General features: G+C 34.9%; 2 protein-coding genes across 2 annotated transcripts; one reads left to right on the top strand and one right to left on the bottom strand.

Moving 5' to 3' along the window:
- The first annotated feature begins 11,977 nt into the window (after positions 1-11,977).
- On the top strand, positions 11,978-13,462 carry LOC114926106 (zinc finger BED domain-containing protein DAYSLEEPER-like). Its single transcript, XM_029296562.1, has 2 exons — positions 11,978-12,457; positions 13,343-13,462. The coding sequence occupies exons 1-2, from the start codon at positions 11,978-11,980 to the stop codon at positions 13,460-13,462; spliced, it is 600 nt and encodes a 199-aa protein (XP_029152395.1).
- Positions 13,463-15,047: 1,585 nt separating this feature from the next.
- On the bottom strand, positions 15,048-17,864 carry LOC112785365 (uncharacterized). The gene has a single exon (XM_025828835.1). The coding sequence runs from the start codon at positions 17,862-17,864 to the stop codon at positions 15,048-15,050; it is 2,817 nt and encodes a 938-aa protein (XP_025684620.1).
- Positions 17,865-18,436: the final 572 nt, after the last annotated feature.

Below are 18,436 nucleotides of genomic sequence, written 5' to 3' on the forward strand. Positions count from 1 at the left end.
ACTTAGGCCACTAATATACAACCTTTTAATTTTTTTAATCTTTTTTACCTTTATTATTTCTTACTAATATTTAAAATAATAAATGTTCAGCTGATAATTTGATCATTATGATAATTTGGTGCATTACATGAAGTTTAAACTTGAATTTTAAAAGTATCTCGTAAACAATACGGTCTTTATTTCATTATTTAAAAAATTAGCCACCAAAAAGGCATATCCAGGCATGTATTTTGTTTACATCCAATAACATCCTCTAGTTTTTCAGAATAACATCCACGATCGACAATTTATTATTTGGGCATAGATATTTTTAGCTGGCTATTAAGTATAGATAATTTTAAAGTTCAATTAAAAAATTTGTCATTACATATACAAAAGAAAATTCAAACTTCAATCAACGTATTTTCGATCTGAGCAAAAACAAGCCAAACACATATAAAAAAACTAAAAGAAAATAAAAACAATTTTTTTTCATATATAACTATTTTATTGTGATATTGAATTCTTGTGAATTTATTTTCCTATGCAAATCCAATAACATTCGCAAGTATTTTATGATAAAATCCAGAAAATCCTGCAACCATATCAATAGTAAATACACACAGCAACTCTAGTCCTAATTAATTGTTTGTTGATATATTTATCCTGTTATCCAATATAGGTAACTTTTTAAAAAGATGCACCCAATTTTTGTTTAAATCCAATAAATATCCATTTGTATTTCATGATAACATCCATAAAATTCTGAAATCAAATTAACGGAAAACACACACACACCAACTCTAATCCCAAGTTATGGCTTATAGTTCCGTTTAGCTTTCTTAGTCCTTTCTGCCCTTCGAACCAATGATCTTGTCCTTGGATTCGTCCAAAGGTTTTCAATCTTTTTCTTCTTTCCCCTATTCTCCATATAACGACATGGCACATTGAGTACACTCTCTACCATACTCCTCGAGATGTTGTCTTTGCAAATTAGTATGTCAGTTACAATTTTCTTCCGAATTTGTTGCAGCTGGACCTGTGATAACAAACAGATGTATATGTATTTGGTATAAAATACATGAAAGAAGTAAATATAAATCCAGCCATTATAAGTAGAATTTATTCAAAAAGAGTTATATATTAATTATTAAATAAGCAAATAAGCATCAGCATATGTTTTGGATTACACTAACCGTCGTCCAAATAGGTATGTTCAATTCATCCTCTGCCAAGCTCTTTGGATCCCACATTTCCATCCATTTTATGACATATATGCCACAGTCCCACCTATGCAACACAAACAACAAAAATTCGTGCTAATATATTAAAATTTTGCTTCGGTTGATTTTTTTAACCCTTTTTCGTTTTCATCTCTAGCCCACTTACCCATTTGGCTGTTTTGGGAGCACTGTTTCATAGCAACACTCGTAACCCTCAGCTGTGAATACTACACTCTGGTCTATAGTTGCAGCTAACTCTTGGAGAAGAAAGCCCTACGACAAGCCAGATAGAAAAATTAGGGAGGAAAATAAAAAAACATACAACAAAGGTAACAACTAACACCCGTAAAAATATGCATTATCAAATCTATTCTCACTTACTACATATTTATCTATTTTCTTTCGCCGCTCGGAATGTGGGTCATTGTGCAAGGAGTCTAACACCCATAGTTTATCAGTATGCCAGTGGAGCACATATAGCCACCGGTGATCTTCTTGACACACTGGAACAAACCACTTCATCGTTGAATAAAGCATGTTAGCATATATATATATATATATATATTTTTTTTTTTGCATTCTTGTAATGAAAAATAGATTTTGTGTATAGATGATAAGTAAGTACGTGAATTACTTACATATTTAACTTGTTTCGCCTTCCCCGCATAGAACCAGTGCTGCCCGCGGCCCATGAAGCCATTAAGAATAGGGACGAATCCAGTGTTCGTGCCCGCACATCGTTCAATATTATCATCAGTCAATATTAGGGCCTACAAACCCATTTTGGATTAGTTAAATACCTAAGGAAATAATTAAGAGTGATAACTCATAAGTATAAATTTCGTATATCTTCAAAAGTATCCTTCACCGAGGCAATTATGGGTATTAATTAATATTAAGTGGGTAAGGACAGATTGCACTAACCAATAGTCTCGGTGGAATACAGTAAAAATCTGTACAAAACCTTGCGTTGCTCGAAGCATTGAACATGGCACAACTGTAATCAACCACCTGAATAGAATAAACGCATTGCATTTCATAGAACTTTAATGCAGAATACATACTCACCAATTGATTACGATTTTTTGTTTAGTCTTACCGTATCGCTTACTCTTCTACGCCATCCCAGTGATTGCAGGTCCGCTCGCTGCAGCTGAACAACATCACCATTGCAAATCCATGCGAGCGTGACATTCTGTGCAGCCCTACGATTTGTCGCCCACTTGTATATCCTGTTCATGTCATCACCTATAGGCCTTGCAGTATCCCCATATGGCATTGGTGTGTTCACCACATCTTCTGATTTTCTTATATTTTCTGGTGCTTCAGGTTCCGGAGTCGCATTTCGTTTGTTTGTTACCGGAGATCCAGGCGATGAGTCTGGTATATGCATATGAGTAATGCCAAGCGAGAATGTTGGGATTGGAAAGTCAGCCTAAATTGGGTCCTCTGGCGCAACATACACTACCATTGCAAGTTTTCCAGAATCTCTGCACATTTAATAACAATTAAGTGCTCTTAAGTGAGTGCCTATTGCAAGTTCTCGTGCAATTCTTTAATACTTTAGTTTAGTAGGAAGCATGCATTTCCAAAAAGGGTGTTAGCGCGAACTAAAGTAAAGAAAGTCGTGTAACAGCATAAGATTAGATAGATAACATCTATTGTTGATTAAACATTCCACCTGAAAAGCAGGAAAGAATCAGAAATAAAAATTCATGCACCTACTATAATTATCAATACTTCGTATTATGGTTAAATTCAACTAACTTGCCTTTTCTCTGAAAGTCCTTCATCAACAGTATCATTTATTCCATTTTCAATAGGTGTGTCATGCATCTTCTCATCCCCCTGTGGGCGTTTCAGCACATGTCTTATTCATACACACGGTATTTCCCCCAATGCACCCGTTTTGGGACTCTTGACTGTAGTTTCTGTTTAAATAAATTGGAGGTTGAGCAACTATAAGTGATAATAACAAAAGACACCTTAGACAAATCTAATCCAATCAAGTAAATCTAGTGCACTTAAATGTATAAATGATTTTAATTCGAAAGTTTACCCAAAGCTTCTTCATGCAGAGTAAAGTAAAGAATGGATAGTAACATCTGTAATTCCAACCAATTAGCAACCATAAGGCCACACAGATAACATCAGGTGTTAGGCATACATAACATCCGAATTAAAATGACAAATATTAGCTATTCGAACTCCTATTCATGGTAAATCTACAAGTTACAACATTAATATCACACTTCTCAAATTAGACAAAAAATTAATTATAGTTTCTATCCTTCTCAACTAAGCTCAATATTATATGTAGGTAACGTATATTAAAATTACTTTATAGATGGTAAAACTTTATATACAAATGTAATAATTAATTATGTTAACGCAGATTCCTAAATTAAAAAAAATTATACTAGTATACTATTAAAAAGAGGCAGGTTAGAGCATTAAAATTTTATACTATAATTGAAAAATATTAACTTGCCTTTTCTCTGAAGGCCCTTCATTAACATTATCATCTGTTGCATTTCCAATAGGCGTTCGGCCATTGTCTTATCCCCTGTGGGAGTTTTCGTACATGTCTTGTTCATACACACTGTATCCCCTCCAATGCATCCATTTTGTGACTCTTGACTGCTTTTTGATTAAATAAATTGGAGGTTGAACAACTATAAGTGATAATAAAAAAGTCACCTAACAGAAATATAATCCGATCAAGTAAATCTAGTATGCTCAAATGTATAAATGAGTTTAATTCAAAAGTTTACCCAATTCTACTTCGTGCAGAGTAAAGTAAGAATGGACAATAACATTCGCAATTCTAATTAGTTAATGATGATTGGATATTTTATATGCTTTTTGACATCATTTTCATATAGCTTTTAGTAGTTTTTGTTTATTTTTTATTAAGTTTTTATAGGTTTTAGTGTTAAATTCACATTTTTAGATTCTACTATGAGTTTTTGTATTTTTGGACGATTTTAGGTATTTTCTGGCTGAAATTGAGGAGTTGGAGCAGAAGTCTGATTCAGAGACAGAGAAAGCACTGCAGATGTTGTCCAAATCTGACCTGCTTACATTCAGAAGAGCTTTTCTAGAGCTACAGAAGTTTAAATGGAGTGCTCTCAATGGCTATAGAAAGATGACTTCCAGAGCTTTCCATCAATATATAATAGTTTATGCTTTACTTTGGATTAGAAAGCCCAAAACTGGCGTCCAACGCCAGCTACCTGCCCCCTTCCAGGCGTCCAGCGCCCAAAGAGCAGAGCCCAATGTCCAAAGGCCCAGAGAGGACCCCCTAGCTAGTGTTCCACACCCCAGAGACCTCATAGCACATGGATCTCATCAAAACTCAGCCCAAACACTCACCAAGTGGGCTCCAGAAGTGGATTTTAGCACTAAATAGAGTGTTTTACCCTTACTAGGCATCTGTTTAGTATTTAGGGGATTTTATTTGTTATTCAAAACTTTCAGAGCTTCTTTGAACCATCTTTGCATCATACACATTTTACATTGTTTAGTATGAGTTTCTAAACCTCCTAGGTTGAGGGGAGGAGCCCTGCTGAGTCCTATGAATTAATACAAGTATTATTGTTTCTTCTTCGATCTGTGTTTGATCTATTTCTAAGATGTATATCCGATCTTCATCGTGGTGAATAGGATGATCTGACAAATTAGCTTTGTTCATCACATTAAGACGAACGTGCCTGACAAACACCTGTGTCTACTTGGGTTCGTGTGAATACTTGGAAGGAAAGCACGAGCCAACACACTATGTTTATACATCTCTCAGACGGTTAATCTACGACTTCGTTGGAGACTTCTCAAGACACCAGTTCAGCCAATTTCTGGGAAGATTATGGTCTCTGTGGTATAGGCTAGAATCCAAAGAAGCAGCATTCTCTGATCCAGAAGATTTGACCTTGTCTGTGGCATTTTGAGTAGGATCGCCAAGAGAATGACTTGCTAGAGCTTCACCCTCCGTCAGATTGAATAACCACGGGCAATGTCATTTGACCTGTAGCAGAGGAGATCAATGACCACGGGCAATAGCTTTGATCACTTACAGCCTTCCATAGAAGAAGATCATTCACAAGCAAGGAAGACAGTAATACCAGAGTTCATTCAGAAAGACAAAATAACTCTGACTCTCAACCCTATTCTTATCATTTAATCTAATTGGTTTTACCCTTTTTGCACATTACTCTTACAACTCCATATATGACATATAATCATTCAAGGTTTACATAATATAATCCAACAACCTTCTGATTCTGCTTGACTAAGACCTGCAAGACAACCATTGCTTGCCAAGCCACAATCCTTGTGGGATCGACCCTGACTCGCTCAGGTATTACTTGGACAACCCAGTGCACTTGCTAGTACTGCTGCTGTACGAACAGTGTGGGATTTTCGTACACGCGCACCAGTTAACATCCATAAGGCCACACGGATAACATTAGGTGTCGGGCATACATAACATCCGAAATAAGAAGACAAATATTAGCTATTCGAACTCCTATTTAAGGTAACTAGTATTAGCATTAGTTAGATCTTTATTTAATTGGAATAACGCTTATCAAACTGTCATACATGTTACACATTAAAACCAAAGCAGCTTAGTAACAAGGTTTTTAACTATGCATATAAGGGAGAGTAGAAATGATGTTATACATATTAATCCGTCGATACTCACATAGTTTTCAAAGTTATTATTTTATGAAGTGAATGCTAAAACATAAAAAGATGTATCTAAATGTGTAAGGTCAATTGCCATGCTCAACATAAGTAGCTCCAACAGTTTTTTAAAGATAGATCTACAATTTACAGCATCAATATAACACTTCTAAAATTAGATAAATAATTAATTACTCTATAGATGGTAAAATTTTATATACAAATGTACTAATTAATTAATTTAACACAGATGCAAAAATTAAAAAAGATTTATACTAGCATACTATTAAAAAGAAGCAGGTTAGAGTAATAAATTTTATACTATAACTGAAAAATCATTGACTTGCCTTTTTTTGAAATGATGTTCATCAAATTTAGAAGCTGATGCATGTCCTGCCCGTATGTTGGTCTCAGTCTCATCTACCGTGGGAACTTCTTTACGAGTCTTTCTATTAGACTTTGTTTTTTTCCTAATGCATACTCTCTTTGATACGTGGTTGTGATTTTTCGTTAGCCCAGACATCTTCCCAATTAAATTTAGAAGACCCTACAGTGGACAAAGTATAAGTTTTATTTTCATTAGAGCTTAAAAGAAGTGATCCGATTAACATATCTTTCACACTTATCACTATTAAAAGATTATATATCTATCATATGCCTCACCGAATGAAATGTGCTTTCCTCTTCATCCATCGTCTTCAGATCAGCAAGTGACTAGTCTCTGATTCACGGTTCTCTCCCATTATATCTTTCTAAATCTCCATTCTTGTTAGCATGGAGATATATAATCTGAAAGTTATAGTAATTAGTATAAACAAGGTATACTATAGACTAACAAACAATAAATCAAAGGTTAGGGATATACGGCTCACCAGCAATGCGAACATACATCCATCCATTGTCTTCTTCCCTACATCCTGAAATCTCAGAACTCCCTCAATTAGAAAATCATAAATGTACCTCGCCTAATATATCTTCCTTGGGTTCGATACATCAATGGTAGCCCGTATATGTATGCCTGAAACGATGGCCTTCGGCGAGGGAAAAAAGAAACACTTCGCTATCACCATGATGAACTGTCTCCGAAAGTTGATTCTATCATCATCGGACTGCATCGAGCATGTGATAACATCTCTTTTCAAATTCGCTTGTGTCTTTTCTGTGAAGCTGTTAAAAAGTCGGTGCTCTGCTGGTGTTTCTGGATTTTTGAAACTATTCCCTGCCAAACACAAAATGAGTCAATGCAGTCCAAATCTTTGATGGCTAATTTTTCCGAAAACATATACTCAACAAGATTATTGTGAAAAAATTTCTTTTTTTTCCTTTTCTCCCTATTTTTTTGGGAGATTGCTTACCATGGTTCGGTAGTCCAAAACACCGCGCAATAGATTGAACCATTATGGGGATTTTTCTTGTTCCGACGATCAATGACTTCTCATCCTGACTATATGATAATGCTAATGCCACCATTATATCTTGGTTGACAGCCCATGTTTTCTACCTCCATCATTTTTTTCTCTACCCGCTTCTGAACTTAATTCCTTCACAACTGAAGCCACGCAACATGGCGAGCACCTAGATATCAGTGTTTTCTACACAAACAACCATAATTAGCACACAGTGGCAATGAAGTAGAATGTCAGTTTTAACATTTACTATTAAAATACAACAACCCGAGTTTTTAGTTAATTCACCGCTAACCATTCAACGTACCTTTTTAGGCTCACCAGATTTTTTTTGTCATCCTCTTTTGGGAGTGTTACTCTTATGTGTCTCTTTTTTGCTCCTGGTACAAGCCATTCCTACTTGTTTTTTGAACACTTGTTCACGAGCAACTGCGATATATACTTAAATAACCCACTTAAATTAAACATAACATCCCAACATGTTTATTAATAACATAGCTACAATAACATCTTTGCCTAATATAACATCCATGATTGAAACGTTTCTTACTCTAGCATTACAATATCACAATTGCCCCCCATACTACCATTTACATGCCCAACTTTTTGAGAGTTTACTATTAATCTCTAGAAAATTTCAAATTCGATATTCACTTGGACTAACAACTTTGCTTGCAAATAAACTTGAACAAAAGTATGATATCAAGAAATTGAATATGAAATTATGGTCCTCCCTCATATCCCATTCTCTATTCCTATCGTGATTGTTGTGATAACCACATTAATAAGGTTATTTCAATACCAAAATCATTATTATTTACTATGTATCCGTCATTCTCATTAATCATTTCACTCAAGTAACTAATCAAAATTTTGTGAATTAATTTGTTTAACTATATACCATTATTTAACAAGTTATATAAGTATGTATGTTCAGTTCTTAGTGAACACCAATTGTGTAGGAATGTGTACTAATCTATGCAAAATTCCAACTCAACATTTTATAAAGATAAAGTAATTCACACTAAAAAAATATGAAAGCATAACATCTCTATTGTATGCGTAACTAGAAGAATTTTTTGTTAAATGAATAAAAATAGAAAACTGAAAAAAATACTTTGTGGCTAATCTTAGGTACTCCTTATGTACTCCTACTATAATTAATTACCATTATCATTTAACTAATAAAAAATAAATAATCTAAGTGACAAACATGAAGTAAAAGGATTTGTTAGATTTTTGCTTTATGATTTTTGGGTCATAAATTTACAATGTTGTATAAGTGTATAGTGTAGTATTTAGATTCGTGAACGCTAAAAAGCTGAAATGAATACAGTTTATGCAGTGTGGCAGAGATGGTATTACTCATAAGTTATAATCACTATTCTGTTTTTCATCCTACACTTAATTAAAATTCTAAAATAAACAAAATCTCCTCTTCAAGTAACTAGCGATTCCCTAGATGCATGCATAATATAAAGAGATTTATTAGTTGAAGGTATTAGAACAACAATGAGAAAAAAAGCGTGGTTTCTCTTGTGCCTGCTTTTTATGAAATGTTATCTGTGTATATCTCTTCCTCATAAAACTTTATTCATATTTTTTATTTTTTCTTTCTCACAGTAGAATTGACAAAGAGAAAAAAAAAAGAGAAAGGTATCGGAAGCAGCAAGAGAGATGCCCTCAACAAGAATGACAAGACCAAAACCAAGTCAGGCTAGAATGAAAGCGCTTTTGTTCTTGCTCTGCTCCTTCGCCTCAGCTTTATCCTCTTGAGACACAAACGCCGACTTTTCCAATGGAGTCCTTCGAATTATGAAGGCAACTTGAACCCAATGGCTACTTTACAATTAACACATTATTAATCCCTTAAAACAAAGCACAACACGTAGCAAGCAAAATAGAAAATCAAACAACGGTTGAACGGATTAAAAAATAGGAGAACTGTAACACCCCATAAAAATTATTGCTGGTTATAAAAACAAAAAAAAAACCCTTTTGGAAGCCTTCCCTTCATCTCCACCCCCTAAAATGCCATCTTTGCAAGCTTTTTCCTTTCCCCAAACCCATCAACGCGAAATAAAGACTAAAACTTTCATCATTTACATCAAATCCAGACACATGCAACAACTGATAATGAAGCCCTAATATGCTAATTAATCGAAATATGAAACTAGATAACATACCTATAGGTGTAGGAGACAAGGCTATGCGATCCTCCGATGACAAAGCTGCTGGGTTTCCATCTCTCTATGTCTTTTCGTTCTTCTCGGTTGTGGGATTATGGTTCAAATGAAATTGGGGGAAAAGGTTTGATCTTTCACTTGGGTTAATGTGATAGTGTTTTCAGATGTTAATCTACTAGACAAAAATTACATTTTAATGGATATAAATGTAAATGAGAGATGTTAGGGATTTGATTTAGAAGAAATTGAAATGGATTTTGAGAATAAAATTAATTACTCCAGACATGCAGAAGAAGGTTGAGTGATAAGTGGGTAATTGATAAGCAGGTGTACTCCACTTGCTTATCATGAGAATGACATTTATTCTGTGTTATCTCTACATTATATACTATTGTTTGGCTACCTAGCATTACTCCCAGAAAAAAGGGTCACATTCTTCAACTGGAGAATCAATGCCTGCAAGTACTTGCAGATGTCATGTTTGACATACTTCAGCTGGAGAATCAGCGCCTGCAAGAAGTAGGAACTTGTAGAGGTTATGTCACTGGAATACCTTATCCGACTTGCGAGTTGGATTGCGTCGAGTGCGGGTCGAAACTGACAAATAAACTTATTACCTGCGATAGGAATAGACATGCATCATTCTTGTTTGCACATTTTACATTTGGTTCAGTGTTGTGAATTATTGCGATTGCTTGAGTGTGTTCGTGATTTCTATTGATTGTTAATCTAAATTTCTGTGATTGATTATTGTTCTGGTTCCTGTATTTGGTTTCAATTTACTGAAACTGTGATAATACTAACTTAATTATCTACCCGCAACCCTATTGAGAATTCCTCAGTTCTTACTCCTTCCTTCTTCCACTTTCAGATGGAGACATGAGTTCTGTTATATGAGTTAGAGCATCCATATATATATATATGAAGATTCTATATAGCATAGTTTTTATATAGTAGCCGCGGAGCCTAAGGTAGGTATGTACGTGTTGCATGATCACCCCTTCCGACATCCAATTAATACTCCGCTCTTTAACCCCGATATGCCTTACGAGTTTCCTCTAGCATGGCTTCACCCAGATGCCCCTCATCATCTGTTCTATGATGGACTTGGACTTCATCATCACCCTGTTCAGCCTGAGGATCATGTTGTTTCTGAGCCTGACACTGTGGAGGAGTATGTATCTGAGCCTGTAGGGGTATTCAGCTCCAAACCAGTCCAAAAAATATCGTGAAACAGCACCAATCCAAACTGAAAATCGAAACAAACCGCACAATTTTGGATCTTTTTTTATTTTGGATCAGTTTTATTGTGGTTCGGTTTGGTTTGCAATTCCACTCTGCACAACCGAACTGAACCACAAATAATAATAATAATAATAATAATAATAAGCCCTTCTCTTAGTCTCTTCGATCTTCACTCTTACCATCACTCACTCTCAGTCACTCTCACTGTCACACGCTAACGCCGTCCACTGCCTCCTCTCCTCAATGATGCCCTTCGCCGCCTCCTCTCCTCGGTGACGCCGCTGCCGCCTCTTCTTCAAGGTATGTTTTTACTTGTTTTTGTTTAATTTTGTTTGTTCTGTTGTTTTAAAATTTTGTTTAATTTTAATTTTTACTTGTTAAGCTGTGTTAAATTTTGTGTTGTACTGTTGTTCTTGTTATAACTAACAATCTGTTCTTGTCACTAAAATTTGTTAAACTTTATATTAAATTAAGTATTTTGTTCTTGTTGTACTGTTATTCTTGTTATTTTTGACAATATGATCTTGTTATTAAAATTTGTTAAATTTTGTATTAAATTAAGTATTTTGTTCTTGTTGATTGAATTCTATTTTTTTTTATCTTCTACAGATTTTATATTTATTCGGTTGATTTTAGCTTTTAATTTAAAGGTCAACAATGTCAGCTTCATATCCTGAGGTAATATTTTTATTTTTTAATATGTATGTTGGTAACAATTCAATATGTTGATTAATTGAGAAAAATATTAAAATAACATTAACTGATTAATTATTCTTTGTTATCACAAGATGTTCAAAGTAGTGAGTTAGGATTTACCAGTGCTACTTCGTCCACTTTTGAATCAGTCAGATCTTCGGGACAGTCAGAGTCAATGCTGCCTCCACAGCCACAGTCGCAGCCACAAACTCAGACGTAGACGCAGCCACCATCGCTGCCGTTACTGTCACCGCGCAGTGATCAGAATAATGAAGGAACTAGATCTAAGAGGAGGAGAGGCAAAGCAAATGTTGCTGATGAGTCACCTAATCCTGGCCAGTCTGGGAAACATGGTATAGGTAACACTAAAAAACCTGTTAGACCTATATCTTGGACTTGGAAGCACTTTAAAAAAGACGAAAGCGGTCCTAAACCTAGGGCTATATGTAAGTTTTGTAAAGCATTTTATGCGGCTGATTCACAATGGTACTAGAAATCTTAAAAGTCACTTGTTGAGTCAGTTGTTAAGCATGATAAACATTGGAGTAACTTGAGAAACATGAATATGATGATTTTTGTTGTTGTGGTACTTGACCCTAGATACAAGATTAAGTTTGTTGAATGGAGTTTTCAAATGTTGTTTGAGAAGGAGGATGCTGATTTCTTATGTGGTAAAGTGAAGGAAGTATTCAATGACTTGTTTAACAGCTATAGGGTTGCTCTTAATAGTGATCAAGCACACCAATCTGCACAACACAGCCAAGATGTGGATATGGATGATAGTGCCTTTGATGATGTTTGCTTTGCAGCAGCATTTGAAAATGATGTGCAAGCAAGTGAGAGTGTCAACACAAATGAAGTGGATTTATATCTCATGGAGTCCTTGGAGAAACCAGTTGATCCAAGTAGTTTTGATATTTTAACTTGGTGGAAAGTGAGCTCTAACAATTACAAATATCCTGTTCTAAGTCAAATTGCGAGGGATATTCTAGCTATGCCGGTGTCAACGGTTGCTTCTGAATTCGCTTTAGCACTGGAGGTAGAGTTTTTTATCAATATAGGAACTCTCTTATCCCAAAAACTATTGAAGCTTTGATTTGTGTACAAAATTGGTTTCAAGCCAATTCATTGCCAATTGACCTTAAAGAGTCTTTTGAAGAATTTGAAAAACTTAGAGAAAGGTAATGTTCTTTAATATTATGTTTTATTTTATCTTCACATAGTGATTAACTTTACTACTTGATAATATGTTTAAGTTACTAATATTTATTTTATTATATTTTATTGTAGAACTTAAGCTAATTCCTCAACTAATAGATGAAGTAGACTCTAGTGATGAATCTGATTAGTGATCAGTGCTTTACCTCTCAGTTTGGAGTTTTTTATGTCATGTTTTTATTAAGACTTTGTTATGTTATTTAATTTTGTATTATTGAGACTTGTTTAGTTATTTTTACGCTGAAAAATTATTATTTTATCAAGACTTGTTGAATATGTTGGATTGTTGGAGAATTGGACATGTTGCTTTATAATGTTTTATGGGATTTACGTTTTATTATTATGTTGGATTATGTATTTATTATTATGATGGATTGTTGGATAGGTTATTAACTTTATAAATTAAGTTATTATTTTTTATTTAAAAAACCGTAGATCAAAATCAATCTAAACTGCTTGTAATTGGATCGGATTGGATCGAATTTCCAAAAAAGTCCATCCAATCCAAACCACACCGCACATAAATTAAGCATTCGTATTGAATGACTTTTTCTCTTAAAACTGAACCAAACCGTACTGCAAACACCCCTACAAGCTTGTACCTGAGTGGAATCTTCCTTTAGAGCTGATTTCATCATTCTCATATAGACTTTCGGCAAAGGATTAGCATACGAGTTCAGTCAGTGGGCCTGTGTGTATGGATCAGAGTAGTGATACTAGTGCCAGGATTTTTTCTGAGATTATTGAGATCTCTGACGACGATAACGAGGATCCAGAGGAGTATCCTGATGTGATCGAGATTTCTTCCTCTGATAATGACAGTTGATGATTAGAGTTGACGGCATGATTTTGGGAGTTTCTTATGTTAGCCTAGATTTTGTATTTAGTCTCTCATTTTTGATTAGCCTCACCGAGAGAGTAAGCTATGAATAGTTTGACTAGGCTAGTTTCGGACGCCAGCTTAAGGGATTCCTATATGGACCAAAGCTTGGAATGTTGGTTGTATCTATAGTAATAAGTTGTGAAGAGTTGTACGCTAACTAATGTTTTGTATGACTATATATATATATATATCCTTGACGTTCATGTTATTATTTTTCGTATTTAATTTTACATCATCGTTTGTTTACGCGTAATTAGTTTTCTTGCGACTTTTTGTGTTAAAAAGAAAAAGTTTTTCTGAAACACGAATTCGTACTAATACGATTACAGGCTTAATAATAAATATTAGTTAAGTTTTTAGGTGACAAGTTCGTGACACTCAGTTTTTAGTATGATCATGATATACTGAAAATTGGGTCGTTACATAGGACAGGCTTACATCATACTGCATTTGTTTGTAATTGTTTGGGTGTGCATAATTATATTTTGGTTTGCCTATCTGCTAATCCTACCTAACTGCTAGTTGTACTATTTATTCTAATTGTGCTTATTTGTGATTACTTTGTATTTGATTTGTGTTTGTAATTGATACTACTGAACTGAGATTGAGGATAAATATGGTGATGCATTGGAAAAAATTGAGACTAGAGGTAGTTACAAAGTTGAGATTTTAGCGAATTAACTCTGATGGGATTAGTTAAAACCCTATGCTTGAACTTCTGTAAAGTTGGAGATTAGGACTGTCTAGTGGATTCGAATTTTTTTATGTAGTCTTTATTTGTAACTATTATCCTACTGGGAACCTTCGAGTTCTCACCCGTTGTTGATTTGCTATTTTTCAAATGCAGGGTGTGACGCATCTCGTTGAGAGTATCTGATTTCTTATGAAGAAGTGAAGAAGACCTTTTGAGATTTATTTTGGTTTTAGAATTCTCTCCGCTTTGGATACTTTATTGTATATTCTGTATATTCCTCTTAGAGGTTTTTTTTTTTTTTATTTGGAGAGACAGGATATCTACTGTGTATACCTTCTGGTGTTGTAATATTCTAGCCAGCCTTTTCTTCGCTGGTCAAGACTAGCAACTATTATGTATCCTATTCCGGAACTTGTGTATATAAGTACATATATCTGTTTCGCTCTAGTATACAACGCTTCTTACATTAACGTCTCATGTGTGAATAACGGCTGTCGATTTTGTTTACTTTCCTTCACAGGCTCCTAGTTATATTATCAATCTTCAATTATTATGTATGTATTTCTCTTTTAAGTGTCGTAATACCTCGCCACCATTGATTTACGACTTAAGCGTAAAGCTTTATATTATCAATCCTATTCCTAGAATGAATGATGCTCAATTTTAAACAGGAAAACATCAGAACAATTGAACAACATAATTTTATTTGAATTTAATCCTTTATTTTTGTTTCATGGGAAATTAAAATGCACACATGCTCCAGAGCAAGTAAAGAAACAAAGAAGCTGGCACAAAATGTGAATTAAAGGACACATACAAACACAAGGAAAGAATTCAAGCATTTCTTGGCTTGAGATAGTTCCAGCTCTGTTGAATGTAGACCACAAAAGCTAATCCAATCATAACAAGTGGACTGCTTAACATGATCAAACAAAAGGAAAGCAAATCTGAACCCACTTGGTTGTTGATTCCACCACCACCATCATTATAATTGTTGAATGGATCCCAAACAGGATCTCTGATGTAATCATAGAAGAATATAACCAGCCTCAGAAATGTGAGTCCAAAATAATATGTTTTCCTCAATGGCTTCACTTGATTACTCCACAGTTTGTTCTCAAATATTTGAGGCAACAAAAACAATTCTTGCATCTTCAGAGTCAACCATATATATTCTCTCACTATGGTTGCAGGTAGAATCACAAAAGCATACCTCAAGTTTAAGTCCCCTCCAAGACACGAAAGAATCAAACAGATACAAATGAAAATCCTCAAATACCTTCGACTGGCATCACTAATTCGTCGGAGGGGTTTTGACTTGTTAGTCCCATAAGCATTTGGCTTGTTCTTAGCATCTGACACCTTTCTGTATTGATTTATTGTAAGCAGCAAAGAAGCCAACACTAGAAGTTTTGTTAAGGTCTCCATCGATTCCATCAAGACTCTTTGATAGTTTTGAAGTTGATAAGGCCAAGTTCTAATGGAAGCAGATTCTTTTGATTCAAAGAAAATTTCACTGGCCCTTATCAACTCTGCACCATAACCAAATATCAATATATAGAGTGTGCCAAGAGACATATAAGGAGTCTGGTCTTCATCTGCATTCATGTAGATTAGTTGGCTCCAAATTATGCCTGCTCCTGCAAGGGAAATCAGAAGCCTTAGAACACCTTCAAGGATTTTCCTAAATTCATAGTCTTGTTGATGCTCATTGTATTGAATCATTTGAGTTCTGAGAGTGATAGGCTTGAAATGTTGCAGGTCTTCTTCACTCCTTTGGCTAGTGATGATCATTTCAACTGAAGGATTCTTCAGCCATCGTATCGATTCAGATGGATACTGAACCTTAACTTCCATCAAACAATCTATGCCCTGTGAAAACATTCTGCAACCAATTAGATGCATATCACCTTCTAAGGGATCATATACACCTTCCAAGAAAAAGGGGTAACTATCTGCATTTTCATCCCAATACCCTTCAGATAAAGTGAGATGCAATGAGATGTTAAGAAGAGGATTGCCAAAGAGGTTCTTTCTTTCATGTTGATGCGAAGTACCAAGTGAAAGAACTTCCATCTGCATATAGACCCTATCATGCTTGTTTGAGGATTGATGACGAATCGCATTCACATGGACATTGAGCTTATTGGAGAGGCGATTTATATCATCTCCATCTACAAGAGTTGGATACTTGAAGAACAATTTCTTGAAAAGGGTGAACAACTTTGAGTGTTGATTCTTGCTTTTGATTGCAGCAGCAAGCTCAACCTTTGAGTAATTATAGTATGGAGTGTTATGCAAGCCAAGGCCCTTGAGATAGGTGGGACGCCTTAGCGAATGCAAGAAAGGAAAGAAGATGTTTGATTCATCATTGTTGCTATTACTATGTATCGTACCAAGCATAAGACTCCTCTGCTTGATAGAGAGGATACTTGGGAAGTGAAAAGATATCTGATAGTTGCATTCCTTTGAGTTTAACCCTGGATCAACCACTCCATGACATCCAATCATGCAGAGTTTTCCTGTTAAGGAATTCCATGATCCTTCTGCAGATAGAGTTTGGTTTGAGAGGCCTGTTCTTGATTTCACTGTATCTAAAGACATGGATGCTGGAAATGCTCTTAGAACTGCAGAAACTCTTGCACTTTGGACATTGTTGCTATCTGTTTCTTCCTCACAGATAAGGTACTGAAAAAGTAGCCTAAAGTTTTCAACTCCAAAAAGGTAAAAAGGTCGTTGTGCAACTTTCTGAAGAAAACTGCAAAAATCAGAACCATTATTGAATGAATTAGCCCCATATGCTGCAAAGTCTAGCTCGTATGGATACGGATCACAAGATCTAGACTTTGATTCAGAGCTGAATTGATAGACAGCATGGCGATTCAATTGAGAAGAAATATGAACATTATCAAAGTATGCCAAGCTTCCTTCCTGGTGTAAACTTCGCATTTCGCCTCTTATGGACCTTCTTGTCAAGTTGAAGGTTTGAGGGTAGCGAAGAACAAGTAGAATCTGCTCATCTTGTAAGAGACTATAATCAAGAAACATGTCATTCCAATCATAATTGAATGGTTCTGGTATAGGTAAAGTTGTGTTTCCCAAGAGACACATCAAATGCTCTTTCCCATTCTCATGATCATTGCTTTGTAAGTATACACCTTCAAAAGCAATTCTGAGAAGAGATAAGCCAGGCCTCATTGTGAAAGAAGAAGAAGATTTAGTTGGAAAATATGAACCTTGACCAGATATTCCTATGGACATGATCCCTCCAAGACTAACTGTATTTTCAAAGTGCTGAATTGAACTTGTGTCCATCACTTTGAAAGAAACTAGTTTTAAGGCTAAACTGTGCTCGAAACCATTGCTTTGGTCGAAGGGCATCAAGGTTGTATGTCCATTCTCCTGCTCCCAATCTCCATAGGTGAATGAGAGTTCTCTCTTGATTCTGTTACCTCTATTGGCATCAGGGCTTAACTTAGATGCCAAAGATAGATATGAACTGCAATGTTTTTCTATTTCAGCAGCACGGTTATAGTTGGTGAAAATTTTTGAAGAGTCATCTAAGTTTTCTTTGTAGGAGGCACATAGAGTTAGGATCACAAAGAGGTGTGTGAGGGAAAGAAGATTTGGAACTGAAATTTGGATATGCATTTCTTGAAAATCTTGTAGAGCTAAACCATATGAAACAAGGCAAGAATGCAAAATGGGAAACAAATTGAATGAGGCTGAAAGAGGAGGTTGTTTGTTATGAATCACTGTCACTTTTTATTTGTCCTATGAAGTGGAGAATTTAAATGAGGAGTATTCCTTTCAGGTTCAAGGTTAGTTGACTTTTTTTTATCTCTCAGAAAACTAATTAAGAAGTTCATGGTTTTTCTGTCATATGTCTGTTTAATGTTAAAAAAAATTAGTGAGTAGCTTTGACTTTGACATTTGCATTTTGGATACTTGGGATGCAATAAACATTAAAGGTGGATACTACTATGAAAATTTTATAATTGTCTTCATATGAAGATGAGTTTTTTTTATCATTAGATGATGAATTGTAAAGTTTGATTTTGATATGTTATAAAAGTATTTTTTTTAAAAAGTGTGACTAAATAAATAAAATACACTTTTAATACAAATTTTTTTATAAAAAGATGTTTTTAGCATCTTAATTTGAGTAGATGCCAACATTAAATATTATATTATTGATACAAGCCTGGCAGGTACAAGGTAAC

Source organism: Arachis hypogaea, chromosome 20, assembly GCF_003086295.3.
Source record: "Arachis hypogaea cultivar Tifrunner chromosome 20, arahy.Tifrunner.gnm2.J5K5, whole genome shotgun sequence".
NCBI classification, from domain to species: Eukaryota; Viridiplantae; Streptophyta; class Magnoliopsida; order Fabales; family Fabaceae; genus Arachis; species Arachis hypogaea.